The 20,960-nt window shown below is 40.6% G+C and overlaps 1 protein-coding gene across 1 annotated transcript in view; it reads right to left on the minus strand.

The window, feature by feature from the left end:
• The window catches only part of LOC145391691 (uncharacterized), a 192,226-nt gene extending 185,199 nt beyond the window's left edge, over positions 1 to 7,027 (minus strand). The window contains exons 1-2 of the mRNA XM_080266236.1: positions 7,018 to 7,027; positions 3,556 to 3,845 (exon numbers count right to left, since the gene is read on the minus strand). Of these exons, the coding sequence (XP_080122362.1) occupies positions 3,556 to 3,845; positions 7,018 to 7,027 (300 nt within the window). The remainder of the gene's footprint in view (positions 1 to 3,555; positions 3,846 to 7,017) is intronic.
• Between the last annotated feature and the right edge of the window lie 13,933 nt (positions 7,028 to 20,960).

Here is a 20,960-nt window from a genome sequence, read left to right on the forward strand (position 1 = left end):
GGTTCCTTGAGGTGCCTTCTTTGGAGTGTGGGTAGCTGGTCTTGGGTCGTTATCAGTGGATTTACCTGCCTGGTTGCTCATGCACTTCAGCCAGTCACGGTTATCAGTCTGCCTGACAGCCTGCGCATGTTTCTTGTAGAACTCGTTTCACAAGATATAGAAATTGATCAACTCAGCCCCATTGTAATGATTACTTTGTTCAATGAAATGCACCAGTTTATCAAAGTATACAGAAGCTTCCTTCCATGAAACTTCCATGACAACACCGTTCGGCACTTCCGCACATTTGCTGCCCAGTTTGAATGTTTTAATTTTGATTTTTTTTTTTTACTTCTGAAGTTTTTATCAGCCTTCTTCAAAAATTCGGATTATTGGAATTTTCAGATTATCAGTGTTCGGATTAATGGACTTTTACTGTATTATAATTCCTCCTCATTTTTTAAAGTTCCCATCTCTTCTCTATACTGTATGTTGCATTCCTCTAGGTTTAGGGTATTGTTTGATATCCTTGGTGTTAATTTTGTTTCAGTTAGGCAAGTAATATTTGGTTCCTATTCTTTGATGTTATCCTTCATCTCTAATAATTTAGATACCATTCCATCTGCATTAGAGTACATCAACTTAATCATCTTGTTTACATATTTGTCATGACTTGGGTCTACTACCTTCCTCCTTTTTATTCCCTCCTGGTTATGTACCACTTTCGTACCTGCAATCCAATGTACTATGTAAAAAACAAAATGTGTTCTTCTCTTCCACTGATCTTCCCTCATTCTTTGTTTTTGTCTCCTCCCTCTTCTCTTTTAGTAATCCCAGTTCCTCTTGAGTTAGGCATCTTTTTATCCATATATTTTTGAATTCCTCTTTTTCCATAAGTCTATTTGCATTTTTTTAGTATATATCTCCTCCACCGTCTGCTCAGGAAGATTTAAATATAGAAACAGGAGAGTTGAGGCTTGCAGAAGTGGAGAAAGCAGTAAAACAGTTAAAGAATAATAAGGCACCAGGGGAGGATGGTTTATTTCCGGAAATGTTTAAAGTGGAGGGGGATAGATTAATAATGATCTTGACCAAGCTATTCAATAAGATATGGGTGACGGGGTTACTCCCATCAGTTTGGAAGAATGGTGTAATTGTTAAAGTTCCGAAGAAGGGAGACCTGAGTGAATGTGGTAATTGGAGGGGAATCTCTTTGTCACCGATAGCTTTGAAAGTTTTCAGTAGAGTGTTGTTAAATAGATTGGAGCCGGTGGTTGAGGGTATTCTGAGGGATGAACAGGCTGGTTTTAGAAAGGGACGTGGTTGCAATGATCATATCTTTATAGTTAGGCATTTGATGCAGCAAGTTAATGAAATGAGAGTACCGTTAAGTCTTTGTTTTGTTGATTTTGAAAAGGCTTTTGATAGTGTTTCGAGAGAGACTATGGGGAAGATCATGAGACATTATGGAATACCAGAGGAGTTTGTGAGGGTCATTATGAACATGCATGAGGACACATTTTGTAAAGTGATGGTTGATGGTTGTCTGAGTGATTCGTTTGAAGTCAAGTCCGGAGTAATTCAAGGTGGTGTTCTATCGCCTTTACTATTTTTATTGGTCATTGATTACATTATGAAACGCGTTGGAACAGAAACCGGTGCAGGTATACTTTGGGGAGAGAACAGGAAACTTTTGGATTTAGATTATGCAGATGATATAGTTTTGATTTGTGATGGGCCAGAAGAGATGCAGAGAGTGTTGGACTGTTTGGTGAGTGAAGGTCGTAAGGTGGGTTTGGTTATTAATTGTGGAAAAACTGAAATAATCAATATGAATATGGAAAATGCGCAGGAATGTGTAATTGGAGGTATGGTTGTAAAGCAAGTTGATAGGTTTAAATATTTAGGTACTTATTTAGCCAAGGATGGTTCTTTGAACTTTGAATTCGAGGAAAGGTTAAAGAAGGCTAATCAAGCAATGGGAATGCTTAAAAATATTTGGAATAATAACAATTTTTCTGTGCATACAAAAATCAAACTTTATAAGGTAATGGTTAGGAGTATCTTAATTTATGGACACGAGTCTTGGTACAGCACAGTGACTATGGAAAATAAATTCTTGGTGTTTGAAAATAAAGCACTTAGAAGAATATTAGGAGTTAAGTGGTGGGAAAGGATACCAAATAGTAGAATTAGAGAAATAACGGGAGTGCAGCCGATCGATGAATATGTTAGATTCTCACGATGGAAGTGGCTAGGACATGTGTATAGGAGACAGGGAATAGTACGAGGTACACCAGGGTGGGTGGCACTTGGTAGGAGAGGTAGAGGAAGGCCAAAAGAGACGTGGGTGAGGACAATGAGACGGGAAGCTGGAGATGAGTGTTGGGGAGATCTTGAGGAGTTAGCACAAGATAGGATGTGGTGGTGTGAGTTCATCGAGGCCCTATGCATCCCCGAGGGTGCCACAGGAAATGATTGATTGATTGATTGATCTCCTCCACAGTGTTTACACTCTGGAGGGTTACTTTCAGGGGCATTGACTTAGTTCTCTCATTAGTCCCTAGCCTTTTGTGTTCCTCTATGTCTTTATTACAGATTTCCTCTAATACTTCCTTCAGTATGCTTATTACATATGCCATCTCCTTTTTGTCTCTCATAATGTTTTTTATTTCTTCCTCCCCTATTCCAGTGATTACTAAAGATTTGTTGATATCTGCTGGATCTTTGACCAATTTTGGATTGTTTTGGATTATTTGCTTCACTTCCTTTTTAATGCTCTTTCCTTTGACTCTTGTTTCTAAGTCTTTCTTTACTTTCACTATTTCTAAACTCCTCCATAGAACTCTCCTGGTTGACAACTGTGCTTGCCGTTTCACTAATCTTCCTTCTAAGTGAACCCATCTCAACTGACAGCTCAGCTATTGTTGTGTCTTTCTTGTTTACCACTTTTACTAATTTTTCATTTTCCTCCTTCTGCATGTGCAAATGCTTCTCAATTTCCTCCACATCACTCTAAAATGCCTTCTCTAATCTGTGTACCCGTTCTACCAGCTTATTGTACATCTCCATTTCAACCAGTTCCTGGTAGAAATCATGATCCTGCTTTCTGCCTTTATCCCTTTTCTTAACTCCTTCCAAATTTGCTTTACTGAAGATCATGGTCATCATGTTGTATTAAGAGAAAGATTTTACTTACAGTTTGCATTTCTTGGTGCACGTTGCAAACTAAACACTAAAAAGCTGATGAGCTTTCTTGCTGCATTCCTGCACTACTTTGGTGTATTCTGTTATTTGAACAACACTATTGCTTAAACTTCCTCTTTTATATTTAAACACCATTTAGTTTAACCTAGTACAAAGCTTGACTCATAAAAGGATACTGTTTAGGTATGGCCAGTTGTTGCGAAGATTGGCCAAGCATGGAGCAATTTTCATATGTCCTGCCTCTCTGGCATCTCAAGTGTGTGTGTGTGTATGTGTGTGCACTAAGCACTTGGTTATGGAGTAGAATGAAACCTGGGATGTACTGATAAAATGATGGCATTAGGATAACAAACCTGAACCAGAACATACCAGCTGATTCCTGTGAAGACCTTTGACAGAGAAGACTGCGTGTGATTGTGCCTTGGATGGGATGTACTGGTAGAACTGTGAACTGCCCTTGTACCACTTGAGGGAGTACAGTGTGGCATGTTGCTGCACCACATAGTCACATTCCAGACTCACGTTGAATCCAACACCAACATATTGAGGAACCACAAACCGTCGCACCTGCACCCATGGACCCACTCCACCCACGCTCACTCTGGTTCGCTCATAGCTGCCCATGTGTGTCCCGGTCCATTGTGGACTGCCATGGGTTCCTGAAATTAAAGAAAATGAGAGATTGGGTTACCGGGAATTTCGTATTAAGAAAGAGATGTTGAGTTACAGAGAGATCCTGCACACAAGTAACAAGAAGAAGGTTTAGAATAACTCTTACAGACAGCACGATTCATTTAGACATATAAATAATATCTGTATAGTCCCATCCGTGGCCTATAAAACGATCAGCATTAATCTATATTACTTCTAGGTCCCCAACTGCACTGCTAGTGGAACAAGAGCAAAGGGAAACAGTCTTACCCAAAGATTTTGATCGATGTGAAAATTGAGCTTGGGTTCTTCTGCTTGCAAGCTCAACGTGCTAACCATACACCACCTCTTTATTCTCAAACACAAAGCACAAGTTTACCAAGGATCGTGTACCATCAAGGAGTTCGTCTACTGCTCCACTTAGTATATGTTAAACGAGCGGGCATGTCTATCCCTTTCCTTCCTGACTCATCCTGTCAAGCACCATCATGGATTAGAGAAATGTACAAGAGCTCTCTCAGCTCAGTATTATCAGCCAGTAGAGGAAAGTAAGCATACAAGATGAAATATGTGAGCTTTTGTCTCCAGCTAAACATAAAGGAAACAAGAAGAGACCATCTTCCAAGACTTGTGGCAAAAGTATTGAAGCCAAGTTTTAAAACAGCATCAGCTGATGCATCAGTTGATGCAACAGCTTGTGTTGAACACTCAGAATTTCAACCCGAGCAACCATGTACTTCACAAGAAAGTCGCTAAAAAGCCTCCTTATGGTCGAAATTAAAAATTGCCCAATACTCAGATGCATCAGTTGATGCAACAGCAGGCCTGTTTAATCAACACAAAATTTCAGGCTGAGCAACTTTGAATATCATAAGAAAATCGCTCAGAGCCACCCAAGAACAGATATTCGAACTTTCCTTGAGGGAGAGAAAAAATCTCACACGTGTACCACTTATATACCTGTTGGCTTTTCTGGAGGTAAAAACACTTATCATCCAAGAATTCTGTAGCTAATGAACAAGGAACCCTGAACTGCCAAAGGATTCTGTGTATTAATAAAAGAAACAACTCAATCTAATACAAATAAATTCCTTAAGGCGGTGGTTTTCAACCTGTGGGGCGCCCCCCCTAGGGGGGCACGAAAGGCTGCCTGGGGGAGGGGGCGAAAGCTTAATAAAGAGAGTAATTGTATTTGAAAATTATGAATTATGATGGGATTCAGTAATTTCTAAATATGGAGAAAATATTTCAGATATGAATAAGAAATCTAGTTATCTACATATATAAACAATTTCAAAGATTAAGAATCTATGACATTTACTGACATGTGCCAGCTACGCCAGTAAAATACAGTATTTGAGGAAGGGGGGCACAGAGAATGTGTTCTTCAGTGAGGGGGGGCGAGAATTAGAAAAGGTTGGAAACCACTGCCCTAAGGTTAGCTGGATTAACTTGCCCCATCCCAACAGATTTTCCACCACTGAACCCCCCCACCCCCAATCCTGACCAATTTTGGAAAAAAATTTTTTTTGGCTCATACCTCCGCTTTTGGTGAGAAACATCGAAAATTCATAGAGAAATCGCTCACCTCAGGTTTAAAATACTGAATACAGGTAGAAGTACCCCTTACCTTACTGTGTTTTCTATCAGTCTGGCTCCAAAGAAAACGAGTTCTGTTGGAGGATAACTATTCCACACCATTCATAAACAGTATTTATTTATTTATTTGGTACGAATTTATATATAGTATGAAAGTATATTGGTTTTCACACAGTAAAATAGGCAATATATGCATTGTTTCACTCAGCAAACATATCAACATACCTGACCTTTTTGGGCGACATTACCTGATCATCATTTCACACTGTTTCTTCCTCTAATGCTACATAAACTTTGACCTCCACATTGTCATCGATTGAGGAATCACTCTGGCCTTGACTTTCATACCGTGGCACGACATGTCTTTACTGGCCAGGTCACAGGTAACAAGTGAATTGCCGAGACAATGGCGTGCAGGGGGGGGAGGTCATGCGGGGTAAGTCTTGTAGAGGAAGGTGTCCCATGTATACATACCAAAAATCATGCACGAAATATGAAAATTTTGCAAATTAGGGACCTTGTAATTGTTTCGCATTTATATACGTCAACGGGAGTCACAGTGACAAAACGTGTGGACGTATATATATACGTTAACGGGAGTCAGAGGGTTAAAAATACGCACTGCAATTTATGCACATTGCAAGAGTTGGCCGAGTGATACACACATACTGATACTGTGTTTCCTGTGAGGAATCGATGGTTTTGTGTGTTGATCTATTTCACTCCCTTGATATACACAATAAACCTAATTCTAAGGGCTCTACTCTATCATCATTGAATAAAACTGTAATCTGTTCGAATGATACTGGCAGTATTAAAAATAAACAAATTTAATATATTATTTGTGAAACAGCACTGCCTCATGCAGCAACCAGTTAAGTGCAATACACTGTTTTTTAAAAACAGGTTTTCGGCTAATAAAAATTCCATCCACAATATTCATTATTTCCTAACAATCCGTCATATAAGGAAAATCACTGTTTGTACTTTACCTTGAAATTTAGCAGGTTGTTATGAAACTATGGTTCATATTTCTGAAATAGGTACACTAAGTAAGAAGCATAGAACATTTTAGAACGAGTACAACAAATTTTCTCAACCGGTTTACCTTTGTGAACCCACTGTCTCCAGCGAAAAATTTGGGAGCCCCACTAGGACAAAAATATAGATACAGTAATATATCCCCCCTCCCCATTCATATATGCTCTCCTGATAACATAAATGCTTGCTGGTATAGCTATATTAATTTATTTGTAATGCAACTATTATATCAGTAAATTGTGCAATTGTCCAGTTTTCTAAAGCTGTGACTAGACTGCCTGATAAATAGGAATATCAAGTGATAAATGAGAAGAGAAACAAGAAGGCCTCAGAGTGCAACACCCACTTTCGGCAATAACCGAACGAACAATTGACTTTCCCCTGTGACCTTGACCTACAAATTATTGTACGCAACATCGAATTATATCAGCCTTGCCTAACCCTCGTTCCATAACGAAACAAAGCTGAGTTGACACTGCTTTTTGAGTTTCACCTTTAACTTATTGTTTCCAGAATCATCTTCCTTCATCCGTCACTGACCCACAGTCATTCTACCCAGTTTGGCCACGTCACTACAGAATGTTTATGATACTAATGGGTTTGGAAATGGCATGTGATCAGGTGAGCAAGACGGACTGTGGAGAACCCTGAATGTGTGCTGTAAAAAGGAATACTGCACTTAATGCTGGAAAGAGCATTAGCACTACATAATTATGTGTAAATGTGGTGGGACGTTAGTGACTCTGTATCACTGATTGAGTGAGATGGGTTGTGGTGTTCCCGAAGTCATGTTGTTCATTAAGTTCGGTGGAATGCTATAATTATAAGAGATTAAGTCATGTGCACTTAATAATTAATAACAGTGGTGCTAGTAGTAGGTGTTATATATTGAATGGGTATAGCCATAACCAGTAGACTGTAAGTTATCACAGTAATTAAACTTTTCCACAGCAAGGCATTTCTCAGTCAACGAAGCGTTAGAATACGCCAAGTAGGGTGGGTTTGTTCAGAACCCTCATTAAACATTAGGGCATGAGTGTCTTGGTGGACCAAAACAGAAAGCAGAGTCCTTAACCAAATTCTTGATGTTTGAACTCGGTTTAGTAAGTGTCATTTATAATCTGAATAACGTCTTGCAAAATATCATTTTTTATAAAACCATCAGCAGAAAAACAAACACTGAAAACTTAACTGAAATATGAACAATGAGATAAGAGTCATCCCAATGTTCTTAATTTTCCTACTTCATTTAAAGTCGGAAGTAAAGCTTGTATCCACACTCACAGGATGTTGTTGTAAACCCAGAAGCAGCCCTATTCAACCTCTTTTCCCACACGCCCAAGCCACCAGCCAAGAAAACTGCAGTGAGCCCATAACTAATATAGCCAGAGATAGGTAGGTTATTACTTCCCACTCTGAAACAACTGCCATGATTAAGTGATTTTGGATAGGGGAATCTGGGGGACACTTAATCCTGCCAGAAACCCCGGTTATATGGTTACCACCCAGCGTAGTAAATGGTTTCCTGGGTACAGGAAACCATTTGGCTTGTCACTCAGTGTAGAGATCAAATGGCACCTCTACATTGAGTGAGTGGATGATGGGCGCCCCCATCTACCACAAGGCGAGGTAGGCCAAGGAGAAGGTGGAGAGATATGGTAGATGAATGTGTGAGGAAGAGAGGTTTGGAAGTCGGTGAGGCTAGGGAACTGACAGGAGATCGAGCTGGCTGGATGAATTTTGTAAGGAGATATGCATGATCAGGGATTTTTGGCACCCCTTTTTAACGTGGCAGCGTCTGGATTGACTCTGTCGGATACGATATGTGAAGCTACAGTACGTGGTGAATGTTTTTGGCGTATCCGATAGAGCTAGGATTCCGGGGGCTTGAATGATGAGTGAATGGAAGCGTGGCCCATTGGATTGGGCAATTTTGGGGCTGTCTGGACATTGCTATTCCTCACCCTGCCCTTGGGTGGGAAAGGAGGTCCGGATGATGATGATGATGATGATGATTACTTCCCACCTCCTTATCCATCTTTAAGTACTACGGAAGTCTACTGATCATTTGGTGACAATTGTGTAGTGGAAATATCCTTACATATTTTTGCTGCGTATTTCCCAGCCAATCGCACAACAAACGGAGGCGAGAGTGAGAGAATTAAGATGTGTGGGGCCCAAGGCAAGCATGGAAAGGACTGAGGAAGGATATCAGTATAACCGGATTAAGACCCCCCCGTGTTGAAGGGATATCTCTTGAATTTATTCAGCCTAGGAGAGGTCTTTGAACTGGTGGAGTTATAAATCCTTCATTGACACCTTCATTGCTAGAGGTCCATCATAAGCTGATTAACTTAACCAGAGATAAATATAAATAAACAAGTGTGAAAGTTAGGCAAATACATTGGAAAAGTGTAACCTAACAGTCGTAAATAAAGCTTACATCATCGATCTGATTACGTATTTGAAAGCCATTTCTTCTTATCTGAAGACTTTTATTCAGCTTCAGAGAGATTATTTGAATTGGACGGCTAAGATAGCCTTCATAAAACCTCCTATTACTAGAGGTCCTTAATACATTGAATAAATTCGTCAAAAGGAAGAAATACGTTATACTAAAGTGATAAGTTTTCAGTATTATTCAAACTAAATTATCAGGACAGTTTCTTCCCACACTACACAAATAAGAAATCTTAATCACAACTCGTGGTCAATATGAAGGGAGACTCGGGGCAATTAAGTAGGAGGGTTGAGACAAACAGAAAGTGCAAGGGATTCGAGCACAACCAACTTAAACATCCTCTATCTGTCACCCATCAGTGCATGTCTGTTTTGGACCACTTCGGAAGTGAGTATGTGCTCATAAGAAACAAGGAATTTTAACAGATTCCATCTTTCATCTGTGTCTCTTGTGGAAGACACGTTTCAATATACTGATCAATCCTTAAAAAAAAAAAAAAAAAATGCTCTCTTCAAGTTGCAGAGATGGATGTGAGATTAGTAAGTGGAACAAGATGAGTCAAGCAACCTTCATCTCTCACCCTGAACATCGTTTCAGTGTTAATCTACTCGTATTCTGGTTAACAAGCTCCAAAATATATACAAAATGCCCCCAGCCAATATGGAAGACAAAAACAGACCACCAGTCACATAAAATATTCAACAATGACAAAAATATGCTATAGCCGCAGCGCACGACCCTGAGGTTATTATTATCAAGCCCTGGCAACCTACCCCTGAACAGCGCATCGGATTTTGTGTATGAGACGCATGTGATTCGTGCATAGTATGTTCGCGTATAATAGTATGCGTGTATAATATATTCGTGCATAATATCATGATTCGTGTATCCTGTGATACGAAATCAGACGCACTTTTCAATGGTAGGTTGCCAGGGTACGATAATGACAACCTCAGAGTCGTGTGCCGCAAGTATACAGTAGTCACAAAATACAGAGTGAAAAAACAAGCATCCCATTTTTGTTTGCTGACAGTAAGATGTTGGCGAAGATGCTAAAATGAATTGGTCACATGGAGAGTTTAGGTAACAGACGAGGAAAAGGTGATACGTTCAGTGTTTTTATTTCCCAGTTTTTTGTTGCTACCCCCATTTTTAGATGCGAAAAAAAAAAAAAGGATTATGATGATGATAACGATGACGATGATGATAACCATGGTGACTGTGATGACATTCTGCTCTCCACTTTTATGCTTCATCAAGGGTTGTACTCTCTCTCTCTCTCTCTCTCTCTCTCTCTTCTATAGCCGAGATTTCCTGCCGTGATAAAGAACGTCGTCCTCAAGTTTCATATCCGTTCAACCTTCCAAATTCTCACAAAACTTGCATTTGCACTTCCATTCAGTAATCACTTCGATCTAATGTTTTTCGTGTCTCCTGACGATTTCACTCCGCTTTAGGAGAGATTGGAAATGAAAGGGTTAGATATACCCTTCACTATCCCTTCAGTACGGGTTCGTACTTATATATCATGAAGAAGGTAAATTCGTTTGGAAATAACAAAAACAAAATGAAATATACATTACTGAAGTGAAGGAGCTCAGCTTTCTAATTTCCCCCAAACAGTTTTCTCATTATGTCAGCTTCACTCTCATTCTTTCATTTTCCTAGCCTACTTTTTCGCATGACTGCCACCTTCATTTCAGATTTTTGGCACTTGATTTCAGGGTAAATTCTTTGCAGCATTCTTATCTTTTTCGTTGGTAACTGAGATGCATTCTAAGATGCTTTATTGATTTTGTAGGATATTTACTGAACCATTTATTCTCCCACCTACACCTTGATATCCTTTCGTATATTATTAATGCAAAGTGTAACGATAGTAAAACGATATAGGCTATACTGTATACAAGGGAAGGTCAAGGTGTAATATGCAGTATAAATCTCATAAGAAAGAGCTGATCCGAAGTCTGCTATGCTACCTGTATTACGAAATTTTACTTGTTGATTGGAGTTTACCCTGGCCACATTTTAGGCAGGATGGGACCCCCAGTGACCATCACCTACAGGCAAGGAGGTGGCCCCCAGTGACAACAATGTCAAAATTTATTACCTAAGAATATGAAGTTTTTTGTAGTTGTAGATCATTACTACAGCCTCGTTTTAGAACCTAACATGTCATCTCTCACTTGGGGTGAGACATACCCTGGCGAAAATCGTTATGCACGGTCATATACTTCAACTGAGTACCCCTAAATATTCCGTACTATTAAACTTCACTCCTGCAACATTCTACGCAGTTGGAACCCCCGATGGTCATCTATCACTTGGAAGTCTGCCTTAGAGGGGACGGCATCTTGATTTTTATCTCAGTCCACGAAACTTTGCACAGACCTTCACCTGGACCAACTTTAATAGAAGGGTGGGACCCCCAGCTCACTCGTAAATAATTATTTCTTAACATTTACAAGACTGCAGGTCTGAATGTGGCCATCAAAGGTATTACCTTTTTTTTTTTTAACAACCAAGTAAAGGCTGCCTTTGAAAGAGTGAGAGGCTGGCGAGGAGAGGGCATGTGAGTGAGGTGGATGGAGGGAAATGGAGGGGGAGGCCAAGGATGAGATGGAGGGATGGATTGGAGAGGTATATGAAAGAGGGGTGTGTGAACTGGTAACAGGGCAAACAAATGGCGAGGGACAGGGCGACATAGAGGCGATTTTTTTGTGGCCACCCCTTAAGGGATTAAGGTGTCTGGCAATGGATAGATAAAAGATATATATAAGTTCAGTAAATATTCCTTTAAAGTTCTGTGATATTCGGTTTATAAAAGTTGATCTTGCAAGTTTTAGTCTTGAGAAAAAGGTATGTTTGCTGTAGACGGTATCTCTTCCAACAGCTAGGGAAAAGGTAATTTTATGGAAGAAGCTTGATCAAAAGCACTTCTTGAAATTCTGTGATAGTCTATCAAAATATTTGGTCCTAGAGAAAGCTTAAACAAGATACCAGTGTCATAACTTGTATGGGAATTAAACAATGTAGATATTATCTTTATCAATGACATTGGAAAACTATCTTTGCCTCCCCCACCAATAAAAAAAAAAAAATCCCTGAACGTCATCTTATATTTTGCTTTATATACAGTACATCTTGACCTTTCAAGAATGTTTGATTCAGTTAACCGTTCACTTTCGACTTACCTATCCTAGCAGAATTAGAAATAATTCTATTTATCTATTGCCAGATATTTTAATCATGTAAGGGGTGACCTCAAACAAATCGCCTCCATGTCGCCCTGTCCTCCTCCATCTCACTGCCCTGTTCCCAGCTCACACACCCCTCTCTCATATACCTCTCCAATCCATCCTTACACCTCATCCTTGGCCTCCCCATCCCTCTGCCCCCCTCCACCTCACTCACGTACACTCTCCTCATCAGTCTCTCGCTCTCCATCCTCTCCACATGGCCAAACCACCTCAGTATGTTTCTCCTAACGCTTCCTATCACATCCACACCTCAACGCTCCTTGACTTCTTCATTTGTCAGTCTCTGCCCTTGTGGCTCCACATACTCCTCTCAAAAAACTCATTTCCACTGCCCTCACTCATGACTTGTGTCCCTCCAACAAGAATCAAGCTTCTTTTCCATATATTAGAGTTAGTATCACAATACTGTCATGCAGTAACTTGTTCACTTCCACGCTCAATTTCCTGTTTCAAATCACTGCTTTCAAAGAACCAGCAACTTTTCCTCCTTGTTGCACCCTTTCAAGCACTTCCCCTTCTAAACTTCCATCCTTACTTATCACCCTATTCAAGTACTTAAATGCACAACAAATTTTCTCAACCGGTTTACCTTTGTGGACCCACTGTCTCCAGCGAAAAATTTGAGAGCCCCACTGTCTCCAGCGAAAAATTTGAGAGCCCCACTAGGACAAAAATATAGATACAGTAATATATCCCCCCTCCCCATTCATATATGCTTCTCCAGATAACATAAATGCTTGCTGGTATAGCTATATTAATTTATTTGTAATGCAACTATTATATCAGTAAATTGTGCAATTGTCCAGTTTTCTAAAGCTGTGACTAGACTGCCTGATAAATAGGAATATCAAGTGATAAATGAGAAGAGAAACAAGAAGGCCTCAGAGTGCAACACCCACTTTCGGCAATAACCGAACGAACAATTGACTTTCCCCTGTGACCTTGACCTACAAATTATTGTACGCAACATCGAATTATATCAGCCTTGCCTAACCCTCGTTCCATAACGAAACAAAGCTGAGTTGACACTGCTTTTTGAGTTTCACCTTTAACTTATTGTTTCCAGAATCATCTTCCTTCATCCGTCACTGACCCACAGTCATTCTACCCAGTTTGGCCACGTCACTACAGAATGTTTATGATACTAATGGGTTTGGAAATGGCATGTGATCAGGTGAGCAAGACGGACTGTGGAGAACCCTGAATGTGTGCTGTAAAAAGGAATACTGCACTTAATGCTGGAAAGAGCATTAGCACTACATAATTATGTGTAAATGTGGTGGGACGTTAGTGACTCTGTATCACTGATTGAGTGAGATGGGTTGTGGTGTTCCCGAAGTCATGTTGTTCATTAAGTTCGGTGGAATGCTATAATTATAAGAGATTAAGTCATGTGCACTTAATAATTAATAACAGTGGTGCTAGTAGTAGGTGTTATATATTGAATGGGTATAGCCATAACCAGTAGACTAAGTTATCACAGTAATTAAACTTTTCCACAGCAAGGCATTTCTCAGTCAACGAAGCGTTAGAATACGCTAAGTAGGGTGGGTTTGTTCAGAACCCTCATTAAACATTAGGGCATGAGTGTCTTAGTTGACCAAAACAGAAAGCAGAGTCCTTAACCAAATTCTTGATGTTTGAACTCGGTTTAGTGTCATTCATAATCTGAATAACGTCTTGCAAAATATCATTTTTTATAAAACCATCAGCAGAAAAACAAACACTGAAAACTTAACTGAAAAATGAACAATGAGATAAGAGTCATCCCAATGTTCTTAATTTTCCTACTTCATTTAAAGTCGGAAGTAAAGCTTGTATCCACACTCACAGGATGTTGTTGTAAACCCAGAAGCAGCCCTATTCAACCTCTTTTCCCACACGCCCAAGCCACCAGCCTAGAAAACTGCAGTGAGCCCATAACTAATATAGCCAGAGATAGGTAGGTTATTACTTCCCACTCTGAAACAACTGCCATGATTAAGTGATTTTGGATAGGGGAATCTGGGGGACACTTAACCCTGCCAGAAACCCCGGTTATATGGTTACCACCCAGCGTAGTAAATGGTTTCCTGGGTACAGGAAACCATTTGGCTTGTCACTCAGTGTAGAGATCAAATGGCACCTCTACATTGAGTGAGTGGATGATGGGCGCCCCCACCTACCACAAGGCGAGGTAGGCCAAGGAGAAGGTGGAGAGATATGGTAGATGAATGTGTGAGGAAGAGAGGTTTGGAAGTCGGTGAGGCTAGGGAACTGACAGGAGATCGAGCTGGCTGGATGAATTTTGTAAGGAGATATGCATGATCAGGGATTTTTGGCACCCCTTTTTAACGTGGCAGCGTCTGGATTGACTCTGTCGGATACGATATGTGAAGCTACAGTACGTGGTGAATGTTTTTGGCGTATCCGATAGAGCTAGGATTCCGGGGGCTTGAATGATGAGTGAATGGAAGCGTGGCCCATTGGATTGGGCAATTTTGGGGCTGTCTGGACATTGCTATTCCTCACCCTGCCCTTGGGTGGGAAAGGAGGTCCGGATGATGATGATGATGATGATGATTACTTCCCACCTCCTTATCCATCTTTAAGTACTACGGAAGTCTACTGATCATTTGGTGACAATTGTGTAGTGGGAATACCCTTACATATTTTTGCTGCGTATTTCCCAGCCAATCGCACAACAAACGGAGGCGAGAGTGAGAGAATTAAGATGTGTGGGGCCAAAGGCAAGCATGGAAAGGACTGAGGAAGGATATTAGTAAGTATAACCGGATTAAGACGCCCCCGTGTTGAAGGGATATCTCTTGAATTTATTCAGCCTAGGAGAGGTCTTTGAACTGGTGGAGTTATAATTCCTTCATTGACACCTTCATTGCTAGAGGTCCATCATAAGCTGATTAACTTAACCAGAGATAAATATAAATAAACAAGTGTGAAAGTTAGGCAAATACATTGGAAAAGTGTAACCTAACAGTCGTAAATAAAGCTTACATCATCGATCTGATTACGTATTTGAAAGCCATTTCTTCTTATCTGAAGACTTTTATTCAGCTTCAGAGAGATTATTTTAATTGGACGGCTAAGATAGCCTTCATAAAACCTCCTATTACTAGAGGTCCTTAATACATTGAATAAACTCGTCAAAAGGAAGAAATACGTTATACTAAAGTGTTAAGTTTTCAGTATTATTCAAACTAAATTATCAGGATAGTTTCTTCCCACACTACACAAACAAGCAATCTTACACAACTTGTGGTGAATATGAAGGGAGACTCGGGGCAATTAAGTAGGAGGGTTGAGACAAGCAGAAAGTGCAAGGGATTCGAGCACAACCAACTTAAACATCCTCTATCTGTCACCCATCAGTGCATGTCTGTTTTGGACCACTTCGGAAGTGAGTATGTGCTCATAAGAAACAAGGAATTTTAACAGATTCCATCTTTCATCTGTGTCTCTTGTTGAAGACGCGTTTCAATATACTGATCAATCCTTAAAAAAAAAAAAAAAAAAATGCTCTCTTCAAGTTGCAGAGATGGATGTGAGATTAGTAAGTGGAACAAGATGAGTCAAGCAACCTTCATCTCTCACCCTGAACATCGTTTCAATGTTAATCTACTCGTATTCTGGTTAACAAGCTCCAAAATATATACAAGATGCCCCCAGCCAATATGGAAGACAAAAACAGACCACCAGTCACATAAAATATTCAACAATGACAAAAATATGCTATAGCCGCAGCGCACGACCCTGAGGTTATTATTATCAAGCCCTGGCAACCTACCCCTGAACAGCGCATCGGATTTTGTGTATGAGACGCATGTGATTCGTGCATAGTATGTTCGCGTATAATAGTATGCGTGTATAATATATTCGTGCATAATATCATGATTCGTGTATCCTGTGATACGAAATCAGACGCACTTTTCAATGGTAGGTTGCCAGGGTACGATAATGACAACCTCAGAGTCGTGTGCCGCAAGTATACAGTAGTCACAAAATACAGAGTGAAAAAACAAGCATCCCATTTTTGTTTGCTGACAGTAAGATGTTGACGAAGATGCTAAAATGAATTGGTCACATGGAGAGTTTAGGTAACAGACGAGGAAAAGAAGATACGTTCAGTGTTTTTATTTCCCAGTTTTTTGTTGCTACCCCCATTTTTAGATGAGAAAAAAAAAAAAAAAAAAGGATTATGATGATGATAACGATGACGATGATGATAACCATGGTGATTGTGATGACATTCTGCTCTCCACTTTTATGCTTCATCAAGGGTTGTACTCTCTCTCTCTCTCTCTCTCTCTCTCTCTAGATATATATATATATATATATATATATATATATATATATCTATCTATCTATCTATCTCTCTCTTTCTTCTATAGCCGGGATTTCCTGCCGTGATAAAGAACGTCGTCCTCAAGTTTCATATCCGTTCAACCTTCCAAATTCTCACAAAACTTGCATTTGCACTTCCATTCAGTAATCACTTCGATCTAACGTTTTTCGTGTCTCCTGACGATTTCACTCCGCTTTAGGAGAGATTGGAAATGAAAGGGTTAGATATACCCTTCACTATCCCTTCAGTACGGGTTCGTACTTATATATCATGAAGAAGGTAAATTCGTTTGGAAATAACAAAAACAAAATGAAATATACATTACTGAAGTGAAGGAGCTCAGCTTTCTAATTTCCCCCAAACAGTTTTCTCATTATGTCAGCTTCACTCTCATTCTTTCATTTTCCTAGCCTACTTTTTCGCATGACTGCCACCTTCATTTCAGATTTTTGGCACTTGATTTCAGGGTAAATTCTTTGCAGCATTCTTATCTTTTTCGTTGGTAACTGAGATGCATTCTAAGATGCTTTATTGATTTTGTAGGATATTTACTGAACCATTTATTCTCCCACCTACACCTTGATATCCTTTCGTATATTATTAATGCAAAGTGTAACGATAGTAAAACGATATAGGCTATACTGTATACAAGGGAAGGTCAAGGTGTAATATGCAGTATAAATCTCATAAGAAAGAGCTGATCCGAAGTCTGCTATGCTACCTGTATTACGAAATTTTACTTGTTGATTGGAGTTTACCCTGGCCACATTTTAGGCAGGATGGGACCCCCAGTGACCATCACCTACAGGCAAGGAGGTGGCCCCCAGTGACAACAATGTCAAAATTTATTACCTAAGAATATGAAGTTTTGTGTGGTTGTAGATCATTACTACAGCCTCGTTTTAGAACCTAACATGTCATCTCTCACTTGGGGTGAGACATACCCCGAGGGTCCTGGCGAAAACCGTTATGCACGGTCATCTACTTTAACTGAGTACCCCTAAATATTCCGTACTATTAAACTTCACTCCCGCAACATTCTACGCAGTTGGAACCCCCGATGGTCATCTGTCACTTGGAAGTCTGCCTTAGAGGGGACGGCATCATGATTTTTATCTCAGTCCACGAAACTTTACACAGACCTTCACCTGGACCAACTTTAATAGAAGGGTGGGACCCCCAGCTCACTCGTAAATAATTATTTCTTAACATTTACAAGACTGCAGGACTGAATGTGGCCATCAAAGGTATTACCTTTTTTTTTTTTTACAACCAAGTAAAGGCTGCCTTTGAAAGAGTGAGAGGCTGGCGAGGAGAGGGCATGTGAGTGAGGTGGATGGAGGGAAAGGGAGGGGGAGGCCAAGGATGAGATGGAGGGATGGATTGGAGAGGTATATGAAAGAGGGGTGGGTGAGCTGGGAACAGGGCAAACAAATGGCGAGGGACAGGGCGACATAGAGACGATTTTTTTGTGGCCACCCCTTACGGGATTAAGGTGTCTGGCAATGGATAGATAAAGATATATATAAGTTCAGTAAATATTCCTTTAAAGTTCTGTGATATTCGGTTTATAAAAGTTGATCTTGCAAGTTTTAGTCTTGAGAAAAAGGTATGTTTGCTGTAGACGGTATCTCTTCCAACAGCTAGGGAAAAGGTAATTTTATGGAAGAAGCCTGATCAAAAGCACTTCTTGAAATTCTGTGATAGTCTATCAAAATATTTGGTCCTAGAGAAAGCTTAAACAAGTTACCAGTGTCATAACATGTATGGGAATTAAACAATGTAGATATTATCTTTATCAATGACATTGGAAAACTATCTTTGCCTCCCCCCCCAATAAAAAAATAAAAAAAATCCTTGAACGTCATCTTATATTTTGCTTTATATACAGTACATCTTGACCTTTCAAGAATGTTTGATTCAGATAACCGTTCACTTTCGACTTACCTATCCTAGCAGAATTAGAAATAATTCTATTTATCTATTGCCAGATATTTTAATCACGTAAGGGGTGGCCCCAAACAAATCGCCTCCATGTCGCCCTGTCCTCCTCCATCTCACTGCCCTGTTCCCAGCTCACACACCCCTCACTCACATACCTCTCCAATCCATCCTTACACCTCATCCTTGGCCTCCCCATCCCTCTGCCCCCCTCCACCTCACTCACGTACGCTCTCCTCATCAGTCTCTCGCTCTCCATCCTCTCCATATGGCCAAACCACCTCAGTATGTTTCTCCTAACGCTTCCTATCACATCCACACCTCAACGCTCCTTGACTTCTTCATTTGTCAGTCTCTGCCCTTGTGGCTCCACATACTCCTCTCAAAAAACTCATTTCCACTGCCCTCACTCATGACTTGTGTCCCTCCAACAAGAATCAAGCTTCTTTTCCATATATTAGAGTTAGTATCACAATACTGTCATGCAGTAACTTTGTCACTTCCACGCTCAATTCCCTGTTTCAAATCACTGCTTTCAAAGAACCAGCAATTTTTCCTCCTTGTTGCACCCTTTCAAGCACTTCCCCTTCTAAACTTCCATCCTTACTTATCACCCTATTCAAGTACTTAAATGCACTCCACATTTTCCATTTCCTCCTCATACAACCTCACTGTACATTCAGTGACTTCATTTCTCTTGATGACCATAACTTTACTCTTTCCTACATTCACCTTTAGATTCCATTTCTTATAAACTCTCCCAAACTCATTCACCAATCCTTGCGACTCCCCTTCGTCTTCACTAAACACAGTATGGTCTGAAAATAACAGTACAGGTAGTTTCCAAACACTGCCCTCTTTCATTGTGGCTGCTCGAACATCCACTGCCCTACCTTGTAACTCTCTTATAACCCCATTCATATAGAGACTGAGCAACCAATGAGACATGATATATCCCGGTTTCAATCCAACCTTGAAGTTGAAAAATTCACTCAGTTCACTGTCAACACGCACTGTAGCCTTACCACCCTCATACATACTCTTCACGGCATTCAACAACTTCCCGTTCAATCCATATATTCTTAATACTGTCCACAATCTTTTTCATCGTTTTCATTTTTGAAGGCTCCAACATGCTTGCATGCCTCGGTCTTGGTCACCTAATGGCGGCTCTCCATGCTGCACGATCTAGTGCAGCCTCCCTGTTTAGTTCCTTAACCCTGAGGTCACAATGATCTCGTCCCACGTCTTTCTCGGTCTGCCTCTCACAACCCCATCCCCAATATTAACCCTTCTCACCTGCACCCAGTTATTATCCTCCATCCTCTCCACATGCCCAAACCACCTCAATCTACCTCTCCTCATCACAGCACCACTACACTCCAGTCCCATCCTACCTCTCAACTCTTCCATCTTAAACCCAGCCCCCCCCCAGGCCTTGCACGCAGGGACGCACTGCACATCCACCTAATCATTGTCATTTCTGTACGTCTGAGCCTGCAAATATCCTCCTCATTTACTGCCCAGGTCTCACTACCATACAGCATTACACTCCTAACACATGCTGCATACAAAGACCCCTTAGCACATATGAAGAGTCCTCTCAGTGTCAGGAGAGGCAACAGCTCCCTGAACTTCTTCCAACCACTTCTCACCCTAGCCACAGAGCCAGCTTCAGCCCCACCTCCAGCACATAACATGTCTCCCAAATAACAAAACTCTTCCACACACTCATGAGTCTCACCAGCAAGTTCAGTCCTTTCACGTCTGACAATGTCCACCTGCTCTCCCTGACACACCACACACACATAAAAGCAACATTATCTCGCAGTTTACCTCTGATACCACTAATCTCTTGTGCACCCATTTATCACAAACACTGCACAAAATACAATTACTTCCCACATCCTTGTGGCAAACTGCACATGGGCACTCTCCCTCGTCTTTTATAGTACCGCCACCAACCCTAGATATCATCACTTTTGTTTCATCTGCATTAACCATTAAGCCCTTGTGACCCATACCGTCTCTCCACTTCCTAAATCTTTCCTCTGTCTCCCTTTCATTCTCTGCAGTCAACACCAAATCATTAGCATACAGCATCTCCCACAGGAGTCCGTTTCTGAAGTCACGTGAGAGGGCTTCCAGTACGATGATAAACAACATGGGACTCAAAACTGACCCCTGATGCATACCAACGTTCACGGAAAACTCATCACTCAAATCTCCATTCACTCTTACCTGGGTGCGAGCACCCACATACATAGCCATAACCACCCTGACCAGCCACTCCTCCACATCAAGCTTTCTCATTGACCACTTCACCACCTCCCTAGGGACTTTGTCAAAGGCCTTTTCCATATCAACAAAAACAAAATACAGACCCCTTTTCTTCCCAATATATTTTTCCTGAAGCTGTCGAACAATGAATATGGCATCAGTGGTCCCCCTACCAGGCATAAACCCGAACTGCATCTCA

This window comes from Coenobita brevimanus, chromosome 19 (genome assembly GCF_032717465.1).
Source record: "Coenobita brevimanus isolate Jiangsu-jjx chromosome 19, ASM3271746v2, whole genome shotgun sequence".
Taxonomy (NCBI): domain Eukaryota; kingdom Metazoa; phylum Arthropoda; class Malacostraca; order Decapoda; family Coenobitidae; genus Coenobita; species Coenobita brevimanus.